At 39.4% G+C, this 24,625-nt stretch overlaps 1 protein-coding gene and 1 long non-coding RNA gene across 4 annotated transcripts in view; one reads left to right on the forward strand and one right to left on the reverse strand.

Annotated features, from left to right (window-relative positions):
• Nucleotides 1–2,795, forward strand: part of EFHB (EF-hand domain family member B) — a 60,906-nt gene extending 58,111 nt beyond the window's left edge. For 2 of the 3 annotated variants that reach the window (XM_035726913.1, XM_027583241.2), the window contains one exon: nt 1,783–2,795. In XM_035726913.1, the coding sequence (XP_035582806.1) occupies nt 1,783–1,996 (214 nt within the window). In that variant the 3' untranslated portion in view covers nt 1,997–2,795. The remainder of the gene's footprint in view (nt 1–1,782) is intronic. The other variant, XM_027583242.2, reaches the window with a different exon arrangement.
• The window catches only part of LOC113916628, a 29,436-nt gene that overhangs the window by 1,038 nt on the left and 3,773 nt on the right, over nt 1–24,625 (reverse strand). The window contains exons 3-4 of the long non-coding RNA XR_003517992.1: nt 21,586–21,654; nt 13,748–13,900 (exon numbers count right to left, since the gene is read on the reverse strand). This is a non-coding gene — a long non-coding RNA (uncharacterized LOC113916628). The remainder of the gene's footprint in view (nt 1–13,747; nt 13,901–21,585; nt 21,655–24,625) is intronic.

Here is a 24,625-nt window from a genome sequence, read left to right on the forward strand (position 1 = left end):
AGAAAAAAGTACAGGGTTGCCAAAAGAAACAAAAACCTCCTGCTTGTTGCATGATGCCTAAAATTCTTTTAACTAGGAAATCATCCTTTAACTCTAGAAAAAAAGAAAGAGCCCAGATGAGTGGTTGGAGTAATAATGCTAATTTGAGAGTGGATGGGCTTCTGGAAAATATTAGTGAATCAGTGTATTGTGATGGAATAGGGAACTAGGGGAGGGATGCCTCCTGCGGAGTGGGAAAGGAAGTGGAGGCGGAGGGCTGGGATGCTCAAGACTGACCAAGGGCACTTCCGGAGTTCACTCTGTGGGAGCAGTCATTACCTGCCACTGGATGGGGGGAAATCACAGCTCTGCACAGGGGCCCTGAGGTATTTTTGCTGTACAACCGCAATTGTTGGCAGCTTTGCTCTTCTGAATTTCAAGTGTATTTGATTATACTGTTAATTTCCCATGAGGGCACATCATTTCTAGGGGCTCTTTTAATTGTTGTTAAGATTCTGTTTCATAGATGTATTCTGCAACTTTTCTATTTCTTTGGCTTTCCTATTCGCTGTCTAACCTTTCTTTCCATTTCCCTCTTGGCTTTTTTTCTGTATGCCTCATAGTAAATGTTTTTCCTCTTTTAAATTTAGTTTTGGGGCACCGGCATGGCTTAGTCGGTTAAGTGTCTGTTTTGGGCTCAGGTCATGATCCCTGGGGTCCTGGGATAGAGCACCCCCCCCCCCGCAACATCGGGCTCCCTTCTCATCGGGGAGTCTGCTTCTCCCTCTGCCCCTCCCTCCTGCTCATGCTCTCTCTCACTCTGTCTTGTTTGAATAAAGAAATTTAAAAAATCTTAAAAAAAATAAATGCAGTTTCATTTTTTTTTCAAATCTTTTATGTCCTCTACTCATTCTAACATTTCTTTCCACTGCTAGATCTTATCTTTCCTTTCTTAAATTTTTCCTGGGACATAAGAAACATGTTTTCCCATAATAATTATCATTGCAGAGAGATTACTAAACCAAATTTGCTGGTTTTCAATATGCTTGGATTTTAGTTTGCTCATGCATGCTCAGTCTTTCTGGCACTTGCACACCTACAACTGTAAAGTTTATAACAGGCCAGTAAGAGACATTTATAAATAATCATATTTTAGAGAAGAGAAACTAATTTTCAAGGGGTCAACATGACATAGACAAGATCCTAGTGACAAGAAGTGAGATAGGATTCAAATCCAGGAAGTCTTCTTTCTTTAACTTTTTTACTCTTTCTGCTTGAATTTAGCTGCCTCCCTTTAAAATAACCAGAAACACTTAAAGAGTTGGAAGTCATTTTATATATGGGCTAGTATAGGTGAATATCCTCATATTCATATTAACAAAATGATTCCTGAATTGAAAATACTGGAATTTTGACATCTGCTTATTATTATATGTAACAGGCACACACATAAACACACGTGTGGGCGCATACTTTTTTTGGGATAAACAGCCATAGCCTTAGAAGTTATAAAGATATTTTTATTTATTTATTTATTTATTTATTTTTTAAAGATTTTATTTACTCATTTGACAAAGAAAGACACAGCAAGAGAGGGAACACAAGCAGGGGGAGTGGGAGAGGGAGAAGCAGGCTTCCCTCTGAGCAGGGAGCCCGATGCGGGGCTTGATCCCAGGACCCTGGGATCACGACCTGAGCCAAAGGCAGACATTTAACGATTGAGCCACCCAGGCACCCTATAAAGATATTTTAAAAATACAAATTTAAGTCTTAGTATGACTTTAAATGTTTTTTTCCCCCTAGATTGCAGAGATATTATATAATATTGGTGTCAAGCTTTCTGATGAAGAATTTGAAAATGTATGGAATCTTGCATCAAAAAAACATCACAGAGGAGAAGTTTGTGTTGAAACCATCAGAAACGTTCTGGATGAGCTACAACATGCAGACTGGGTCAAGTGTAAAACAACCATGTGATATTTTTGGAGTTCATTCATTTAAACAAAAGAATTGTTAAATCTGCATTCATCAAAAATGTTCAGTCCATTCTGGTTTTAGATATTACATTAGAATTCAGCAATCACTGTAGTAGGACTCCTATGCCTGTGTGGGTTGTTAATAAATTTGATTTGGGGTTTTTAAGATTTATTGTTTTCTGTAAAACACCAAAGAACCTGATAAGCGCTTAGAGTTAACTCTTTACCTTACCAAAGGCCTAGTTCAGAATGATAGGGGACATTTGTAATGTTTAGAATGCTTAAGAAGTGTATGCATTTTATTTTTTTTAAAGATATTATTTATTTGTCAGAGAGAGAGAGCACACAGGGGGAGGGGCAGGCAGAGGGAGAAGCAGGCTTCCCCGCCGAGCAGGGAGCCCGATGCGGGACTTGATCCCAGGGCCCTGGGATCATGACCTGAGCTGAAGGCAGACACTTAACCGACTGAGCCACCCAGGTGTCCCAGAAGTCTATGCATTCTAGTTGGTTGACTGAAATTCAAAGTCTAGTTTGTGATACCAGGTTGACAAAATTTTGCTTTCAACCTTTTGTTGTTTTTCTCTTTAGATGTCACTATAACAGAACATAATAAGCTTAGCAAGTTTTCAGTCTCTGTTAGCATCTGAGGAAAACAAATACATACAGGGAGCAGGATTCTGATAACAAAAGCTGGAGTTCCATCAATGACAGAATAGTCATTAATTTTGATATCTTCCTTTGGCCATTTATAGCAGCATTATCAATAATAGCTAAACTATGGGAACAGCACAAGTGTCCATCAACTAATGAATGGATAAAGAAGATGTGGTGTATATATGTATATGCAATGGAATAAAAAAGAATGAAATCTTCCCATTTGCAACGATGTGGATGGAGCTAGAGAGTATTATGCTAAGTGAAATAAGTCAGAGAAAGACAAATACCATAGGATTTCACTCATATGTGGAATTTAAGGAACAAAACAAACAAGCACAGAGAAAAAAGGGAGAAGCAAACCAAGAAACAGACTCAGCTATAGAGAACAAACTGATGGTTACCAGAGGGGAGGTGGGTGCGGAGATGGGTTAAATATGTGATGGGGATTAAGGCGTGTACTTGTGGTGATGGGTGCTGGGTGTGGTATGTAAGTGTTGAATCACTAAATTGTACACCTGAAATCAAGATTGCATTGAATGTTAACTAACTGGAATTTAAATAAAACTTAAAAAATATCTATCTTCCTATGGCCAAAAAAGCATATTGTCCTTAAAGAGGACACAGCTGACCCACCATGACATGTAGCTTCAGAGATTATTAGGGGCAAATTGTGTTGAATCATTCCCTCCCTTGTGCCGTGGCCCTCTGATTTCCCGGCCTGGATGAGGTGTAGGGATGATGGGAGGGTGTGACCTCAACATCGTGTGTTCTTTCTATTACATCAGAAGCACCAGGTGTGGGTTGAAGCCAGCACTGAAACTTGATCAGTGATATAACTTGATTAACATATATTCTATCAATGTTTCTCTGTGACAGACCTTGAATTTTGTTGCTTGTTGTCTATTAGTATGAAAAATTACTGTTTAACTTAGATATTATGGTTATAATGGAGTCTACCATTACTTATAAAAGAGAGAGACCTAAGTTTAAAAATGCTTTACCCAATCTCTAGAAAAAGTAATTTTATAATTCATTTATTATATAGGTAATTTACACTTGTCAAAAATTTTAACTTTTTATTTTGATATAATTTCAGACTTATAGATTTGCAAAAGTAGTCCAAAGCATCATGCAGTGGTGTGCTAGAACCACTGTTTTTTTTTTTAATTTTTTATTGTTATGTTAATCACCATATATTACATCATTAGTTTTTGGTGCAGTGTTCCATGATTCATTGTTTGTTCATAACACCCAGTGCTCCATGCAGAACGTGCCCTCCTCAATACCCATCACCAGGCTAACCCATCCCCCTACCCCCTCCCCTCTAGAACCCTCAGTTTGTTTTTCAGAGTCCATCATCTCTCATGATTCGTCTCCTGCTCTGACATACTCCCCTTTTCTTCCTCTCCTGTTATCTTCTTCTTTTTCTTTTTTCTTAAAATATGTTGCGTTATTTGTTTCAGAAGTACAGATCTGTGATTCAATAGTCTTGCACAATTCACAGCGCTCACCGTAGCACATACCCTCCCCAATGTCTATCACCCAGCCACCCCATCCCTCCCACCCCCAACCACTCCAGTAACACTCAGTTTGTTTCCTGAGATTAAGAATTCCTCATATCAGTGAGGTCATGTGATACATGTCTTTCTCTGATTGACTTATTTCACTCAGCATAACACCCTCCAGTTCCATCCACGTCGTTGCAAATGGCAAGATCTCATTCCTTTTAATGGCTGCATAATATTCCATTGTGTATATATACCACCTCTTCTTTATCCATACATCTGTCGATGGGCATCTTGGCTCTTTCCACAGTTTGGCTATTGTGGACATTGCTGCTATAAACATTGGGGTACACGTACCCCTTCGGGTCCCTACATTTGTATCTTTGCGGTAAATACCCAGTAGTGCAATTGCTGGATCGAACGGTAGCTCTAATTTCAACTGTTTGAGGAAACTCCATACTGTTTTCCAGAGGGGTTGCACCAGCTTGCATTCCCACCAACAGTGTAGGAGGGTTCCCCTTTCTCCACATCCCCACCAACATCTGTCGTTCCCTGACTTGTTAATTTTAGCCATTCTGACGGGTGTGAGGTGGTATCTCATTGAGGTTTTGATTTGGATTTCCCTGATGCCGAGCGATGTTGAGCACTTTTTCATGTGCCTGTTGGCCATTTGGATGTCTTCTTTGGAGAAATGTCTGTTCATGTCTTCTGCCCATTTCTTGATTGGATTATTTGTTCTTTGGGTGTTGAGTTTGATAAGTTCTTTATAGATTTTGGATACTAGCCCTTTATCTGATATGTCGTTTGCAAATATTTTCTCCCATTCTGTCGGTTGTCTTTTGGTTTTGTGGACTGTTTCTTTTGCTGTGCAGAAGCTTTTTATCTTGATGAAATCCCAATAGTTCATTTTTGCCCTGGCTTCCCGTGCCTTTGGCGATGTTTCTAGGAAGAAGTTGCTGCGGCTAAGGTCGAAAAGGTTGCTACCTGTGTTCTCCTTTAGGATTTGGATGGACTCCTGTCTCACGTTTAGGTCTTTCAACGATTTGGAGTCTATTTTTGTGTGTGGTGTAAGGAAATGGTCCAGTTTCATTCTTCTGCATGTGGCTGTCTAATTTTCCCAACACCATTTGTTGAAGAGACTGTCTTTTTGCCATTGGACATTCTTTCCTGCTTTGTCAAAAATAAGTTGACCATAGAGCTGAGGGTCCATTTCTGGGCTCTCGATTCTGTTCCATTGATCTATGTGTCTGTTTTTGTGCCAGTACCATTCTGTCTTGATGATGACAGCTTTGTAATAGAGCTGGAAGTCCGGAATTGTGATGCCGCCAGCTTTGCTTTTCTTTTTCAGTATTCCTCTGGCTATTCTGGGTCTCTTCTGGTTCCATACAAATTTTAGGATTATTTGTTCCATTTCTTTGAAAAAAGTAGATGGTATTTTGATGGGGATTGCATTGAATGTGTAGATTGCTCTAGGTAGCACTGACATCTTCACAATGTTGATTCTCCCAATCCATGAGCATGGAACGTTTTTCCATTTCTTTGTGTCTTCTTCAATTTCTTTCATGAGTATTTTATAGTTTTCTGAGTACAGATCCTTTGCCTCTTTGGTTAGATTTATTCCTAGGTATCTAATGGTTTTGGGTGCAATTGTAAATGGGATAGACTCCTTGATTTGTCTCTCTTCTGTCTTGTTGTTGGTGTATAGGAATGCCACTGATTTCTGTGCATTGATTTTATAGCCTGCTACTTTACTGAATTCCTGTATGAGTTCTAGCAGTTTTGGGGTGGAGTCTTTTGGGTTTTCCACATACAGTATCATATCATCTGCAAAGAGTGAGAGTTTGACTTCCTCTTTGCCGATTTGGATGCCTTTGATTTCTTTATGTTGTCTGATTGCTGTGGCTAGGACTTCTAATACTATGTTGAATAGCAGTGGTGAGAGTGGACATCCCTGCCGCGTTCCTGACCTTAGGGGAAAAGCTCTCAGCCTTTCCCCATTGAGAATGATATTCGCTGTAGGTTTTTCATAGATGGCTTTTATGATATTGAGGTATGTACCCTCTATCCCTATACTCTGAAGAGTTTTGATCAAGAAAGGATGTACTTTGTCAAATGCTTTTTCTGCATCTATTGAGAGGATCATATGATTCTTGCTCTTTCTTTTGTTAATGTATTGTATCACGTTGATTGATTTGCGGATGTTGAACCAGCCTTGCAGCCCAGGAATAAATCCCACTTGGTCATGGTGAATAATCCTTTTAATGTACTGTTGGATCCTATTGGCTAGTATTTTGGTGAGAATTTTTGCATCCATGTTCATCAAGGATATTGGTCTGTAATTCTCTTTTTTGATGGGGTCTTTGTCTGGTTTTGGGATCAAGGTAATGGTGGCCTCATAAAATGAGTTTGGAAGTTTCCCTTCCATTTCTATTTTTTGGAACAGTTTCAGGAGAATAGGTATTAATTCTTCTTGAAATGTCTGATAGAATTCCCCTGGGAAGCCATCTGGCCCTGGGCTTTTGTTTCTTGGGAGATTTTTGATGACTGTTTCAATTTCCTTAGTGGTTATAGGTCTGTTCAGGTTTTCTATTTCTTCCTGGTTCAATTTTGGTAGTTGATACATCTCTAGGAATGCACCCATTTCTTCCAGGTTATCTAATTTGCTGGCATAGAGTTGCTCATAATATGTTCTTATAATTGTTTGTATTTCTTTGGTGTTGCTTGTGATCTCTCCTCTTTCATTCATGATTTTGTTGATTTGGGTCATTTCTCTTTTCTTTTTGATCAGTCTGGCCAGGGGTTTATCAATCTTGTTAATTCTTTCAAAGAACCAGCTCTTAGTTTCGTTGATCTGTTCTACTGTTCTTTTGGTTTCTAGTTCATTGATTTCTGCTCTGATCTTTATGATTTCTCTTCTCCTGCTGGGTTTAGGCTTTATTTGCTTTTCTTTCTCCAGCTCCTTTAGGTGTAGGGTTAGGTTGTGTATTTGAGACCTTTCTTGTTTCTTGAGAAAGGCTTGTATTGCTATATACTTTCCTCTCAGGACTGCCTTTGCTGTATCCCAAAGATTTTGAACAGTTGTGTTTTCATTTTCATTGGTTTCCATGAATTTTTTTAATTCTTCTTTAATTTCTTGGTTGACCCATTCATTCTTTAGTAGGATGCTCTTTAGCCTCCATGTATTTGAGTTCTTTCCGACTTTCCTCTTGTGGTTGAGTTCTAGTTTCAAAGCATTGTGGTCTGAAAATATGCAGGGAATGATCCCAATCTTTTGGTACCGATTCAGACCTGATTTGTGACCTAGGATGTGATCAATTCTGGAGAATGTTCCATGGGCACTAGAGAAGAATGTGTATTCCGTTGCTTTGGGATGGAATGTTCTGAATATGTCTGTGAAGTCCATTTGGTCCAGTGTGTCATTTAAAGTCTTTATTTCCTTGTTGATCTTTTGCTTAGATGATCTGTCCATTTCAGTCAGGGGGGTGTTAAAGTCCCCCACTATTATTGTATTGTTGTCAATGTGTTTCTTTGCTTTTGTTATTAATTGCCTTATATAATTGGCTGCTCCCATGTTCGGGGCATAGATATTTACAATTGTTAGATCTTCTTGTTGGATAGACCCTTTAAGTAGGATATAGTGTCCTTCCTCATCTCTTATTACAGTCTTTGTTTTAAAATCTAGTTTGTCTGATATAAGGATTGCCACCCCAGCTTTCTTTTGGTGTCCATTAGCATGGTAAATGGTTTTCCACCCCCTCACTTTCAATCTGGGGTTGTCTTTGGGTCTAAAATGAGTCTCTTGCAGACAGCATATTGATGGGTCTTGTTTTTTAATCCAATCTGATAGCCTGTGTCTTTTAATTGGGGCATTTAGCCCATTTACATTCAGGGTAACTATTGAAAGGTATGAATTTAGTGCCATTGTATTACCTGTAAGGTGACTGTTAACTGTCTGTTGTCTGTGTTCGTTTCTGCTCTTTGCTGCTTTTAGGTTCTCTCTTTGCTTAGAGGACCCCTCTCAATATTTCTTGGAGAGCTGGTTTCGTGTTTGCAAATTCCTTTAGTTTTTGTTTGTTCTGGAAGCTTTTTATCTCTCCTTCTATTTTCAGTGATAGCCTAGCTGGATATAGTATTCTTGGCTGCATATTTTTCTCGTTTAGTGCTCTGAAGATATCTTGCCAGTCCTTTCTGGCCTGCCAGGTCTCTGTGGATAGGTCTGTTGCCAATCTAATGTTTCTACCATTGTAGGTTACATATCTCTTCTCCCGAGCTGCTTTCAGGATTTTCTCTTTGTCTCTGAGACTCGTAAGTTTTACTATTAGATGTCGGGGTCTTGACCTATTATTATTGATTTTGAGAGGGGTTCTCTGTGCCTCCTGGATTTAATGCCTGTTTCCTTCCTCACATTAGGGAAGTTCTCTGCTATAATTTGCTCCAATATACCTTCTGCCCCTCTCTCTCTTTCTTCTTCTTCTGGGATCCCAATTATTCTAATGTTGTTTCGTCTTATCGTATCGCTTATCTCTCGAATTCTGCCCTCGTGATCCTGTAGTTGTTTCTCTCTCTTTTTCTCAGCCTCTTTATTTTCCATCATTTGGTCTTCTATATCGCTGATTCTCTCTTCTGCCTCATTTATCCTAGCATTTAGTGCCCCCATTTTTGATTGCACCTCATCAATAGCCTTTTTGATTTCGATTTGGTTAGATTTTAGTTCTTTTATTTCTCTAGAAAGGGTTTCTCTAATAACTTCCACGCTTTTTTCAAGGCCAGCTAGTATCTTTAAAGTCATGATTCTGAACTCTAGGTCCGACATCGTACTAATGTCCGTATTGAGTAGGTCCCTGGCTGACGGTACTACCTCTTGTTCTTTTTGCTGAGGTGATTTCTTTCATCTTGTCATTTTGTCCAGAGGAGAATAGATGAATGAGAGAACAAAATGCTAACAGGTTTACAACGTCCCCAGCAAATATACTGTATACAAATCAGAAAAGACCTGAAACCAGGGGAAAAGAAAGGGAAAGAAAGAAAAAAGAAAGAGAAAAAGAAAGAAAAGAAAAAAAAAAGAAAAACAAAAACAAAACAATACAAAAAAAGCAGAATATGATCAAATATGATCAGGCTAGTGCATAGATCAGTGCCACACACTAGATTTTGGGCGTATTTTGGTCTGTTAGAAAAAAGTGCCTCCTAAAGTTTTAAAGGAAGAAAGACATATATGTACAAAATAAGGGTTGATACAATGAAGCGATGGAAGATGACTGTAAAGATGAAAATTATAAAAGATTTTATAAAAGGACTTGGTAAGATAAGTTGTTTGAAAAAAGAAAGAAGATTTAAGAAAAAAAAGAAAAAAAAAAAGGAAAAAGGGAGAGAATGTGATCAGGCAGGAGACTAGAACAAAGCCATACACTAATGATTTAGGGTATATTTTGATCTGTTAGAAGAAACTGTACCTCAAAATTTTAAAGAGAGAACAACTTATATATATATGCCAAAAATAAGGGGAACTACTATGAAGGGATAAAATATGACTCTAAAAATGAAAAATAAAAAATGTTTTTTTTTTTTAAAAAAGGGATTGATAAAATGTTGGTTGAAAAAGGGAAAAAGAAAAATAAAAAAAACAGTCAACAAAAATTAACTTTGATGAAATAATGAATCATGGTAAAAAAAAAAAAAAAAAGCCATGAAGCTATGTGCAGTATTCCCCTAGCGCTGGAGTTCTCCCATTCTCCTTGATCGATCAACTTGGTCTTGGCTTGCTGGCTGTTTGTGCTGATCTTCTGGGGGAGGGGCCTGTTGCTGTGGTTTCCAAATGTCTTTGCTGGAGGCGGAATTGCCCCGCCCTTGTCGGTCCGGGCTAAGGAAGCTGCTCCGGTTTGCTCTCAGGAGCTTTTGTTCCCTGCAAGCTCTCAGTACAGCTTTGGAGGACCAGGGCAGAAATGGTGGCCTCCCAATCTCCGCCCGGAGGAGCTGAGAACTCGGGGCCCCGCTCCTCAGTGTGCCCCCAGAGAAAAGCAGTCACTTCCGTGTCCCCGGTCTCCGGCCGCACTCCGTGCTCACCCGGCCTGTGACCGAGCGTTGCTATCCCTGGCACCCGACCCGGCACGGAGTCTCCAAACCCAGCAGATCCCTGCAGTGCGTTCCCGCACCGCTCCTCCCCGGGAAGGAAGGGGAGTCTCCCCGGATCTGCTGCTTGTTGGGTCCCTGCTGGGGGAGCCGTGCCCCGACTGGGCCGCAGATCACAGTTTATGGCAACCCCGAGCTGAGAGCCCGCGACTCTGCTCCGTCTCTGCAGCCGGCTTCCCCGCTCCGATACCTGGGAGCTCTGGCGCACTCAGGCACCCCCAGCCTTTCTGTGACCCCGAGGGTCCTGGGACCACACTGTCCCGGGAGGATTCCACCCCCCCCGCTTAGCCACTGCAGCGACATCCCTCCGCCGAGCCAACTTCTAAAAGGTCCGATTTTGTGCTCCGCGGCTCTAGCACTTGCCAGAAGCGGCTGACAGAGGCCTCCTCCCCCGCCGTCTATCCTCCCGAATATCGCCTCGGATTCACTTCTCCGCACGCCCTACCTTCCAGTAAGTGGTCGCTTCTCTGTTCAGAGAGTTGTTGCTACTCTCCTGTTCGATCTCCTGTTGAGTTCGTAGGTGTTCAGAATGGTTTGATCCCTATTCAGCTAAATTCCTGAGACCAGAGGAAATCTAGGTCTCCTACTCCTCCGACATCTTGCTCCGCCCCCCCCAGAACCACTGTTAATGGTTCACTCTAGTCAATTGAGAGCATTTCTTCCCACTGCTGCATCCAGTGACTCCACATTGATGGTTTGAAACTACCTACAGTGGGAGTATTTACACTAAGGAAACAAACAAATGCTATGGATCATGGATTTTCCCCCTATTAAGAGCCCGTTATTAAACATCTATAAACACAAATCTATCTATCTATCTATCTATCTATCTATCTATCTATCTATCTATCTATCCTTCTGTGTCTGTCCTTACTCAGCCTGCATTGCTCAGTTTTAGTAAGAATCCTGCTAAGTCTAGAGTGAATCCTCCTACCCTTGATATCTGACTACCCTCCCTACCTTGATATCTGATCAAATTCCTCATCCCGCATCTTTGATGTATAAAACCTTGGCCTACCTTTAGCAAAAATTCTTAAGTCTGTTTAGCAAGAATTACCCCTACCCTTGATGTCTTCTTTAAATAATTTTCCATGCACCGACCTCCCCCAACCTGCTTCTTGACTATAAATACCAACTTTTCCTTGTTATGTTCAGAATTGAACCCAGTTCTTTAACTGAGGTCTCTCTTCCCCTGTTGCAGTAGTTCCTGAAGAAAACCTGTCTTTTACTGCTTTGATTACTGTCCAGCTCTGTTTTCTTCAACTCTGTCCATCCATCCATCCACCTACCCACCCATCTGCACATGCACACTGTACTTCCAAGTACTTCAGTGTGTTTTTCCTGAAAACAAAGGTATTCTACTAGCCAACTATAGTGTGATTTTCAAAATCAGGAAATTATTATTACTGTGGCATTATTATCTAATCTATAGACCTTATTCAAATTTTCCCCCAAATTCTTTATGATGCTAATGTTTTTTACAGTGAAAAACTTTTTTCTTGATCTAGCTTGGATCCAATCAATAATCACATGCTGCATTTAGTTGTCATGTCTCTTTAGTTTCCACTAATCTGAAATAATTCTCTCTTTAAGCTTCATGACCCTTGATGTAATCCAAGCCTCCAGGGACTAGAGGTGCTGTTGTTGCTACATCACAGCCTATTGTCAATATTCTCTTGTGAGTAGGCTCCTGCAGTCTTGTGCCCAAGACTGTTTCCATTGCTTCTTGGGTTGGAGTTGCTTAGGATTCAGAAACCTACGTTCTGTGAAGGTTTCTTTTTCCCATGAATTAAATCATCAGCGTCAAAGTGGGGCATGTGGTTGGAGTGATCCTTGAGCCACATGAATCCAAGTTAAGCTGATTGATAATTTGCTCCCTGCCCTTGAATGCAAGATAGCTTTGATGGACCTAGTGATGCCTATCTGGGTAAGCCTTATTTAAAACCTTGAGCCTCAGAGGGTGCTTGGGTGGCTCAGTCGGTTAAGCATCTCTCTTGATCTCAGTTCAGGTCTTGATCCCAGGGTCATGAGTTCAAGCCTGCATTGGGGTTTGTGTTGGATGTGGAACCTACTTAAAAAAAAAAAAAGCAAAAAGCAAAAAAAAAAGCTAGAGCCTTACGATAAAAGCATCTGAACTGACTTATGGATTAAAAGTTTCACTACCTAATGTCCAAAAGGGTTTATATACATGGAAAGACTCTCTTTTCTAGAATTGAATCCTTGCCTTACTTGCTTCCCACTGGGCCTTGGCAATCCGTTATTGGCCGAGGCCACAGCCACTCACAAGTACAGTTAGTATTGTAACTGAAATGTACATTCAGGTTGTGGCAGGCTGTACTCTGAGGCTGCCTCTGCTATTACAGGCCTGCTGGCTGGGGTTCACTTGCCAGATGTCTGGCTGAGAGTACCTCCATGGCTTGTGGTATCACCAGGATCCCCTTGTAGCTTTATAAAGATTGTCTTACCTAACATCTGGGCAGTTAGAAACTTTCCAGTTTATCTTTTGTGAAAGCCAACATTTCCTGTTTACTGTATACACAGTACTGTCACTAAAGAAGTAGCCCTGTTTGTTTGTTTATTTATTTACAGCTCATGAGGAGGGGCAGAGACAGAGGGAGAGAGAGAATCTTAAGCAGGCTCCATGTCTGGCATGGAGCCCACCGTGGGGTTTGATCTCACGACCCTGAGATCATGACCTGAGCCAAAATCAAGAGTCAGATGCTTAACCAACTAAGCCACCCAGGGGCCCCAAGAAGAAGCCTTTAAAGACTTCTGGGAAGATGGTAGAGTAGGAGGCTAGGCTCACCTCGTCTCAGTTCCACAGACACACCTAGAAACAACCACATGAGTTCCAGCAACTCAGAAAATGACCTGAAGAGTGGCAGAACAAACTTTCCACAGTTAATCATAGGAGGTCATCGAACAGGGTAGGAGGGGTAGAGACCATCGGGAACCAAACTCCCAGGGAGACTAACCACAAATGGGAGGGACACCACTAGCACAGAGAAGCAAGAGAAGAGAACCCACACCTGGCAAAACAGGCACCCCTGACATGAGAGACCTTCACTGGGAAGACTAATCCCCATAACATTTGACTTTGAAAACCAGTGGGGCTTAACTCCAGGTACTTTAAAAATCAGCAGGCTTGCCTCTGGGAGAGCCAAAGGGCAATAAGAAACAGTCATCACCCTTAAGAGACAGCAAAACAACCCCCTCCCCCCCCCGCCCCAACCTTCCCCACCTACACACACAGGGAAATAAGAATAGAAGCAGTAGTTTGAAAAGCACCTGGACTGTAGTTAGAGGTTTGTTTGTCTGTTTTTGTTTTTGTTGGTTGGTTTGTTAAGAGGATTTATATACTAATCTTAGAATGTGTGCTGGAGGGGCAGAGATCTTTAGGAGACTTCTCCAAGAACAAAAGAGCTGGTGGATGCTATTTCCCTCCCTAGTCCCCAGCCTAGATAGTTGGATACCTGTGGGAACCACGGAAACACTACCTACCTTGATAACACTGTGTGCGCCTGTGTTCTCCTGTGGATCCACCCCATCCAACCTGCCCTACTCGTCGGGAGTCTCTCCAAAGTGGCTCCTGCCGCATCTCATCCTGCAAGCAGCCCCAGCAGGGACCATCACCACTGCAAAGTGACTCCTGCCCTGGTGAGAGGGGAAGATAACCACACATACCCGTTCAGCTGCAGTGACAGCAGCTGAACCTTGTAATTAGCAGTGCAGAGAGTGTCCTGCTGATCAGTATGTCTGCAGTCCCAGTAGATGGTCTGACTGCAGGTCTCACCCACCAATAAAAACATCTCAGGGGGCAGCACAGGGAGATGCTCTGCAGTTTGGGGTCACTGCAGCCCAGGCAGATGGACTGGGGGCAGGCATATAGTCTGACTGCTGACACCACCCACCAACAAAGGCTTCTCAGGGGGCAGGCAGGAATAGCATCCTGCAGGTTGGTGCTACTGCAGCCCCAACAGATGGACTGGGGGCAGGTATCTATCTGGTTTGTCTGCATGTCCTGTCCACCAATGAAAGCTGCTCCAGGAACAACACAGGGAGAGTGCCCTGCAGTTCATTGTGACCATAGCCCCAGCAAAAGGGCTGAAGGCAGCCCATCTGGTTTGACTGCTGACACCATCCAACTATAAGGCCATGATTGCCCCAGACTGGCCTCTTAACAGCACAAGGACAGAACCTTGCCCCCAACAGGCAAAGTGGGCCATTGCAGCTGACTGGACTGAAGGCAAATGTGGTTCAGACACAATAGTAGGGCACATACCACCCACATAGGACACACCCCTGAAGCACCTCATTCTGATGAACAGGGAACATTGTTGTGTTATAGAATACCATGGGACATCTTCCTCATAAGGCCACTGCTTTCAAGATCAGAGGACATAACTGGCTTTACTAATACATAAAAACACAGGAAGTTAGACAAAATGAGGTACTGGAATATGTCCCAAATGAAAGAACAGAACAAAACCATAATAAAAGAGCTAAGTGAGATGAAGATAAACAATATGCCTCATAAAGGTTTTAAAACAATGGTCATAAAGATACTGGACTTAAGAAAAGAGTGGAGGACCTCAGTGAGACCTTCAACAAAAACAAAATATAAAAAAGAACCAGTCAGAGATGAAGAACTCAATAACTGAAATTAAAAATACACTAGAGGGAATCCATAGTAGATTCGAGAAGGCAGAAGAATGGGCCAGCAAGCTGGAAGACAGAATAATGGAAAGCAACCAAGCTGAATAGCAAAAAGAAAAAGAATAATAATAAAAAATGAGAATAGGTTAAGGGAACTCAGCAACACCATCAAGTGTAATAACATTCACATTGTAAGAGTATCAGAGGAGAAAAAGAATAAGGGGTAGGAAATTTATTTAAATAAACTACAGCTGAAAGCTTCCTGAATTTGGAGAAGGAAACAGAAATCCAGATCCAGGAGGCAGAGAAAGCCCCCAACAAAATCAACCCAAGGAGATCCACACTAAGACACATAATAATTTAAAGGGCAAAAAGTAGTGATAAAGAGAATTTTAAGAGCAGCAAGAGAAAAGAAAACAGTTATATACAGGGGAACCCCAATAAGGATATCAGCTGATTTTTCAGCAGAAACTTTGCAGGACAGAAGAGAGTGGCATGATATATTCAAAGCAATGAAAGGAAAAAACCTCCAACTGAGAATACTTCACCCAGCAAGGTGATCATTCAGAATAGAAGAAGAGATAAAGAGTTTTCCAGACAAAAGTTAAAGGAACTCATGACCAATAAATTAGCTTTACAAGAAATGTTAAAGGGAATTCTTTGAGTAGCAAGAAGAGGCTATAATCAGGAACAAGAAATTATGAAAGGAAAAAATTTTACAAGTAAATACAGACATAATAAAAGTAGATTAATCACTTATAAAACCAGTATGGAGGTTAAAGCACAAAAATAGTAAAATCAATTATACAAAAATCAGTCAAGGGGTTCACAAAATAAAAGGTTGTAAAGTATGACATCATATACATAAAACATGGTGCTGGGGGGAGTAAAAATTTAGTGCTTTTAGAATGGGTTCAAACTTAAATGGCAATCAACTTAATACAGACTGCTATATGTATAAAATGTTATATATGACCCTAATGATAACCACAGGTCAAAAACGTGTAATAGATATGCAAAAAATAAAGAGAAATAATCCAAGCATATCACTAAAGCCATCAAACCACAAGGGAAGAGAGAAGGAGAAGGAAGGAAGAAAGAACTACAAAACAACTGTAAAATAAATAACAAAATGGCAATAAGTATATACTTATGAGTAATTACTCTGAATGTAAATGGACTAACTGCCCCAATCAAAAGATATAGGGTAACTGCATGGATAAGAAAGCAAGACCCATCTGTATGATGACTCATTTTCGACCTAAAGACACATGCAGATTGAAAGTGAAGAGATGGAAAAACATTTGCCATGCAAATGGAAATGAAAAGAAAGCTGGGGTAGTAATACTTCTCTCACACAAATCAGACTTAAAAACAAAGCTTATATGTTGGGAAAACTGGACAGCAGCAGGTAAAAGAATGAAACTGGACCATTTTCTTACACCATACGCAAAAATAAATTCAAAATAGATTAAAAACCTAAAAGTGAAGCAGGAAACCATCAAAATTTTAGAGGAGAACACAGGCAATAAACTCTGACCTCAGCCATAGCAACTTCTTATGACATATGCCACCAGGGGCAAGGGAAATAAAAGCAAAAATGAACTATTGGGACTTTATCAAAATAAAAGCTTCTGCACAGTGAAGTAAACAATCAACAAAACTAAAATGCAACCTATGGAATGGGAGAAGGTATTTACAAAGACATATTTGATAAAGGGTTAGTATCCAAAATATATAAAGAGGGTGCCTGGGTGGCTCAGTCATTAAGCATCTGCCTTCGGCTCAGGTCATGATCCCAGGGTCCTGGGATTGAGTCCCACATTGGGCTCCTTGCTCAGGGGGAAGCCTGCTTCTCCCTCTCCCACTCCCCCTGCTTGTGTTCCTGCTCTCGCTATCTCTCTCTCTGTGTCAAATAAGTAAATAAAATCTTTAAAAAAACAAAACAAAACAAAATATATAAAGAACTTATAAAACTCAACACTCAGAAAATGAATAATCCAATTAAAAATGGGCAGAAGACATGAATAGACATTTTTCTAAAGAAGACATACAGATGGCCTACAGACACATGAAAAGATGCACAACATCACTCATCATTAGGGAAATACACATCAATACTAAAATTAGATATTACCTCATACTTGTCAGAATGTCAGAAAATCAACAACACAGGAAAGAATAGGTGTTGATGAGGATGTTCCTCTTCCTCTGTAAGAGAAAGGGGTTCCTCTTACACTGTTGGAATGCAAACTGGTGCAGGCACTCTGGCAAACAGTTGCCAGACATTCCTCAAAAAGTTAAAAATAGAACTGCCCTACAATCCAGCTATTGCACTACTGGGTATTTACCCAAAGAATACAAAATACAAATTCGAAGTAATACATGCACCCCAATGTTTATAGCAGCATTATCAACAATAGTCAAATTATGGAAAAAGCCCATGTGTCCACTGATTCATGAATCGATAAAAAAGAAGGGGTGTGTATATATTACTCAGCCATAAAAAAGAGTGAAATCTTCTCATTTGCAACAACATGGATGGAGCTAGGGCATATTATGCTAAGTGAAATAAGTCAGTCAGAGAAAGACAATACCATATGATTTCACTCATACATAGATTTAAAAAACAAAACAAATGATCATATGGGAAAAAAAGAGAGAGGCAAACCAAGAAACAGACTCTAAACTATAGAGAACAAACTGATGGTTACCAGAGGGGAGGTAGGTTAGAGGATGTGTTAAATAGGTGATGGGGATTAAGGAGTGCATTTGTGATGAGCACTGGGTGCTGTATACAAGTGTTGAATCCCTAAATTGTACACCCCAAACTAATATTACACTGTATGTTAATTAACTGGAATTTAAATAAAAATTAAAAACAACAACAAAAACCCAAAGCCTGTAACAAGAGACAAAGAAGGATAACGATAAAGGGAACAATCCAAGAAGAGGATATAACAATTGTAAATATTTATATACCCAACATGGAATTATCTAAATACGTAAGGCAACTATTAACAGACACAAAGGAAGAAATTGACAGTAATACAGTAATAGTAGGGGTCTTTAACACCCCACTTACAACAATGGACAGGTCATCCAGACAGAAAGTCAATAAGGAACTATTTACTTTGAATGACACATTGGGCCAGATGGACCTAATATTCCATCCCCAAACAGCAGAATACACATCCTTTTCAAATGCACTTGCAACATTCTCTAGAATGGATCACATGTTAGGCCACAAAACAAATCTCAACAAATTAAAAAATATTGAAATTGTGTCATGGATCTTTTCTAAACACAATGGTATGAAACCAGAAATCCACCACAATAAAAAATCTGGAAAGAACACAAATACATGGAGGCTAAATAACATACTTCTAAACAATGAATGGGTCAACCAAGAAATCAAAGAGGAAATCAAAAAATATATGGAGACAAATGAAAATGAAAACACAATGGTCCAAAATCTTTGGGATGCAGCAAAAGCAGTTCTAAGAAGGAAGTTGATAGCAATACAGGCCTACCTCAATAAGTAAGAAAAATCTCAAATAAATGACCTCACCTTACACCTAAAGGAGCTAAAAAAGAACAACAAACAAAACCTAAAGCCAGTAGAGGGAAAGGAATAATAAAGATTAGAGCAGAAATAATGACATAGAGACTAAGAAAACAATAGAAAAATCAATGAAATCAGGAGCTGGTTCTTTGAAAAGATCAACAAAATTGATAAGTCATTAGCCAGACTCATCAAAAAAAGGAGAGGACTCAAATAAAACAGAAATGAAAAAGGGGAAATAATAACTGACACCACAGAAATACAATGGATTATAAGAGAATATTATGAAAAATTATATGCTGACAAATTGGACAACCTAGGAGAAATGGATAAATTCCTAGAAACAGAGAACTCTCAAAAGTGAATCAGGAAGACATGGAAAATTTGAATAGACCAATTATTAGCAATGAAACTGAATCAGTAATAAAAACATTCCCAACAAACAAAAGTCTAGGACCAGATGGCTTCATAGGCAAATTCTGCCAAGCATTTAAAGAAGAGTTAACATCTATTTTTAAACTATTCCAAAAAATAGAAGAGGAAGGAAAGTTTTCGAATTCATTCTAGGAGGCCAGCATCACTCTGATACCAAAACCAGATAAAGACACTGCAAAGAAAGAGAATTACAGGCCAATAACTCTGATGAACACAGATGCAAAGATCCTCAAAAAATGTTAGCAAACCAAATCTAACAATACATTAAAAAAATCATTCACCACAATCAAGTAGGATTTATTCCAGAGATGCAAGTGTGATTCAATATTTGCAAATCAAGCAACGTGACACATCACATTAACAAGAGAAAGGATAAAAATGATATCATCTCAGTAGATGCAGAAAAAGCATTGGACAAAGTACAATAACCATTCATGACAGAAACTCTCAATAGAATAGGTTAGGTTCACATACCTTAATGTAATAAAGGTCATATATGAAAAACCCAGAGCTAACATCATACTTAATGGTGAAAAACTGAGAGCTTTTCCTCTAAGATTAGGAACAAGACAAGGATGTTCACTCTCACCACTTTTATTCAACATAGTACTAGAAGTCCTAGCCACAGCAATCAGATAAGAAAAGGAAATAAAGGATATCTAAATTGGTAAGGAAGAAGTAAAACTTTGATATTTGCAGATGACATGATATTATATATAGAAAACCCTGAAGACTCCACCAAAAAACTACTAGAACTGATAAATGAATTCAGTGAAGTCACAGGATATAAAATTAATGTACAGAAATCTGTTGCATTTGTATACACTAACAATGAATAAGCAGAAAAAGAAATTAAGAAAATAATCCCACTTATAATTGCACCAAAAAATAATAAAATACCCAGGGATAAACTTAATCAAGGAGGTGAAAGATCTGTACTCTGTAAACTATAAAAGATTGCTGAAAGAATAAGAAATCACAGATGGAAAGATATTCTGTGCTCATAGATTGGAAGAACAAATATTGTTAAAATGTCTGTACTACCCAAACCAATCTACATATTTAATGCAGTCCCTATCAAAATACCAACATTTTCACAGAACTAGAACAAATAATCCTAAAATGCATATGGAACCACAAAAGACCCTGGATAGCCAAAGTAATCTGGAAAAAAAAAAAAAAAACAAAGCTGGAGGTAACACATCCCAGATTTCAACATATACTATCAAACTGTAGTAATCAAAACAGTATAGTACTGGCAAAAAATAGACACATAGATAATAGAACGGGATAAATAGTCCAGAAATAAACCCATGCTTTTATGGTCAATTAATCTATGACAAAGGAGGCAAGGATATACAGTGGGAAGAAGACAAATGGTATTGAAAAAAATGGAAAGCTACATGGAAAAGAATGAAACTGGACCACTCTCTTACAGTATATACAAAAACAAACTAAAAATGGGTCAGACCTAAATATGAAACCTGAAACCACAAAATTCCTAGAAGAAAACATAAGCAGTAATTTCTTTGTCATTAGCTATAGATACATTCTTCTAGATATGTCTCCTCTGGCAAGGGAAACAAAAGGAAAATTAAATTATTGGGACTATACCAAAGTAAAAAGCTTTTGCACAGAAACAAAAACATCAATGAAACAAAAAAGGCAACCTACTGAATGAAAGAAGATATTTGCAAATGATATATCAGATGACAGGTTAACATCCAAAATATAAAAAGATTTTATACAACTAAACACCAAAAAAATTAATAATAAAATAAAATTTAAAATATAATAAGAAGTAATCCAATTAAAAAATAGGCAGAGGACCTGAATAGACATTTTTCTAAAGAAGACATTAAGATGGTCCACAGACACATGAAAAGATGGTCAACAATACTAATCATCAGGGAAACGCAAATAAAACCACAATGAGATTATCACTTTACACATATGAGAATGACTAAAATAAAATAAAAAAAAAACCCACACAAAAAAACAAGTGCTGGAGAGGATGTGGAGAAAAAGGAATCTCTGCGTGCACTGTTGGTGGGAATGCAAACTGGTGTAGCCACTGTAGAACACAGTATGGAGCTTCCTCAAAAATTAATAGAAAAAAATAATAAAAAAGGAAAAATAAAATAGGATAAAAACAGAGTGGGACCGTAAGAGACTCTTCTCTCTAGAGAGAACAAACTGAGGGTAGCTGGAGGCAAGGTGGGCACGGGGATGGGGTAATTGGGTGATGGGTATTAAGGACAGCACTTGGTGTTATAAGCAACTGATGAATCACTAAATTCTACTTTGAAATTAATAATACAGTGTATGTTAATTCAGCTGAATTTAAATAAAACCAAAAAAATTTAATTGACAAATACTGAAAAAAAATATCCTCAGGTAGGTTTCCTATATATGTCCCTAATTTCCCTTCCTTCCTTCCTTCCACCCACACCCACCATGTGACTAACCATGCCCTATCTGAACTTTGGTTAAATTCCTTTTCAGAAGAATCCTGTTCTCTGAATGGAGCTGCAAAGAAATGTGCTTCCCCATTTGCAACGGTAGGGGACACCCTAGCATTTCCAAACTTAGGAGCTTTCGTCCACAATGCAGAATAGCTGCAGAGGCTCAGTAATACTGAATAAAAAGGAGAATGTTAAACTGGAGAGAGAAGACTGTTTACCACTGCACTTTCCAAAATCCAGGGTGATCCATGCAGTTTCTTCTTTGTTATTTTGTGGCAGTAATTAGGCTGGAAAGGAACATTTTAAATAGTAAGCTAGAGTGGAGGCTCCTTTGGATTATAAAGTATCATCTCCTAGTGAAACAAGTAAAGCAGTGTGAAATATTCAAGTGAGATAAAAATAAATATCCAAATATATCACCATGTTCTCACCTGAATCCATGTTTCTATAGTGTTCAGGACAGTCTTGTTAATAGTAAAATATATTAAACCCATAACTATTTTAAAAAGCCACTATTCCCTAGCCCAGGCAAATAAACTTAACACATTTTCTTCACAACATAGCTAATAGAGAAACTTGTTGGAAATATTATGTGGACCAATAAAAGGTAATTTTATTTTATATACTAAAAATATGAAAACTCACTGTGGCTTGATGTGAAGAGCCAGGCTATTTAGAGGTTAACACCCCAATCATAAACCAACAATGAAGATAGACTTGAAGGGCATTTCTTCTATTATGAAACATTTACAATAATAACCTTGTAAAAAATAATGGGATCTATTTAAAGCTCATTTATTTCCCAGCTAAGTGGCAATTTCCCATCACTCAAAATGCTAATACTTCCTCCTGAAACCCTAGAGATAATCCAATTCATGTGTGTTTGTTAAAAAAATCTGGTTAAAATAAGCAGGTGATTCTGTTTTAATAATATCTGTCCTGCCAGCAATAAGACAGTCTCAGGTGCAAATAAATATATCAACAAACAGATTTTCTTTAAAGCACACAGGGTCTCATATCATTTCCAAATTAGCCAATTAGCATGATGCTATTGGAAGAGCTAATTAAAAAGTGCATTTAGACTCAGAAATGTTTCCTGAGAGTAATCTGGAGCTTATAGTCCTTATTCCATGTGTAATTACTCTGCCTGATTTTCCACGCTGTAGATTGAGGTGAACACACCTTCACCTGGGTAGAGGAAAAAGCCTCCTTTCTCATGTGGAATAAGCCCATGTATATCAATATCTTGAAATGATCAATACACACTTCGCTTTTAAAAAAGGCACTCCCCATCCTAACTCTCTAAGTTGTTAGAGGGATGGTTAACTCGGACAGAATTTAAGATTAAGAATTTCTTTGTCTAGGGGCGCCTGGGTGGCTCAGTCGGTTAAGTGTCTGCCTTTGGCTCCGGTCATGATCCCAGAGTCCTTGGATCGAGCCCCACTTAGGGCTCCCTGCTCAGTGGGGAGCCTGCTTCTCCTTCTTTCTCTGCTGCTCCCCCCTGCTTGTACTCTCTCTCTCTGTCAAATAAATAAATGCAATTAAAAAAATTTCTTTGTTCAGAGAGCTAGGCTATAGTTTGTCTTTTAGAAATATTTTTACAGGGGCTTCTGGGTGGCTCAGTCGTTAAGCGTCTGCCCTCGGTTCAGGTCATGATCCCAGGGTCCTGGTACTGAGCCCCGCATCTGGCTCCCTGCTCCGCAGGAAGCCTGCTTCTCCCTCTCCCACTCCCCCTGCTTGTGTTCCCTCTCTCGCTGTCTCTTTCTCTGTCAAAAAAAAAAAATTTTTTTTTTAATAATTACAGTCCTAGGCAAGTTTATCAACCTTTGTAGGCAAATGTGTCTATCAGAAAAACTGAATTCTTGAGATTTACTAGTAGAAGAATTTTGCTCGGGGGAGGTGAGGATAGGCAATTTATATTTGATAGCCACTAAGCTAGTGCCTTCTAAAGTTTAATGTGCATATAAATCATCTGTAGATCTTGTTAAAATGCAGGTTCTTATTTGGTAGATCCCCCATCGTGGCCTGGGATTCTGCATTTCTAAAGTTTCCCCTGGAGTGATAAAACTTTAAGTCTTCTGACAATTCTGTGACTTTGTTTTATGCAGATCAGCTCTCAATTATTCACTCTCCAGGTTTATACAGACCTTGGACCTTTCACTATTTACATTCCTTCTATTCTCTGCTCCTGTGTGCACATGTTCTCTCTTTTGGTAGCATTAATTTTAATTTTAAAAATAAACTTTTAATATTTTTATTATTTTATTTTTTTAAAGAGATGCCCATCATTTTTTTTGAGATGTCAATCATTTTTTTAAAAAGATTTTATTTATCGGGCGCCTGGGTGGCTCAGTTGGTTAAGCGACTGCCTTCGGCTCAGGTCATGATCCTGGAGTCCTGGGATTGAGTCCCACGTTGGGCTCCCTGCTCAGCAGGGAGTCTGCTTCTCCCTCTGACCCTCCCCCCTCTCATGCTCTCTCTCATTCTCTCTCAAATAAATAAATAAAATCTTTAAAAAAAAAGATTTTATTTATTTATGTGACAGCGCACGCACAAGCTGGGCAAGTGGGAGAAGCAGGCTCCCAGCTGAGCAGGGAGCTCAGTGCTGCTCCATCCCAGGGCCTTGGGATCAAGACCTGAGCTGAAGGCAGACAGACGCTTAAGGGACTGAGCCACCCAGGCGCCCCTAACTTTTAATTTTAAAACAGTTTTAGGTTTACAGAAAATTTATGAAGATAAATATTGCCCCCCACACCCAGTTTCCCCTACTGTTAACTTCTTACATCAGTAAGGTGCACTGGTTACAATTAGTGAACCAATACTGATAAATTATTATTAACTGAAGTTCATGTTCAGATTTCCTTAGCCTTTACCTGATGTCCCTTTTCTGTCCCAGGATCTCATCCAGGATACCACATTGCATTTAGTTGTCATGTCTCCTTAGGTTCCTCTTGGCTCTGAGAGATTCCTCAGACATTACTTGTTTCTGATGAGTTTGGCAGTTTTGAGGAGTGCTGGTCAGGTATTTTGTAGAATGCCCTTCAGTTGAGATTTGTCTGAGTTTTTCTGATTAGACTGTGGTTTTGTTTGTAGGGGGAGACCATAGAGGTAAAGTACCCTTCCCATCACATCGTATCTAAGGAACATACTATCACCATCACTTATCACTGTTGATGTTAAACTTAATTACCTGTATGAGGTAATGCTTGTCAAGTTTCTTTGCTATTGGGTTCCTCTTTCCCTCCCATTTTCTGTACT

The sequence above is a fragment of the Zalophus californianus genome, chromosome 1 (assembly GCF_009762305.2).
Source record: "Zalophus californianus isolate mZalCal1 chromosome 1, mZalCal1.pri.v2, whole genome shotgun sequence".
Taxonomy (NCBI): Eukaryota; Metazoa; Chordata; class Mammalia; order Carnivora; family Otariidae; genus Zalophus; species Zalophus californianus.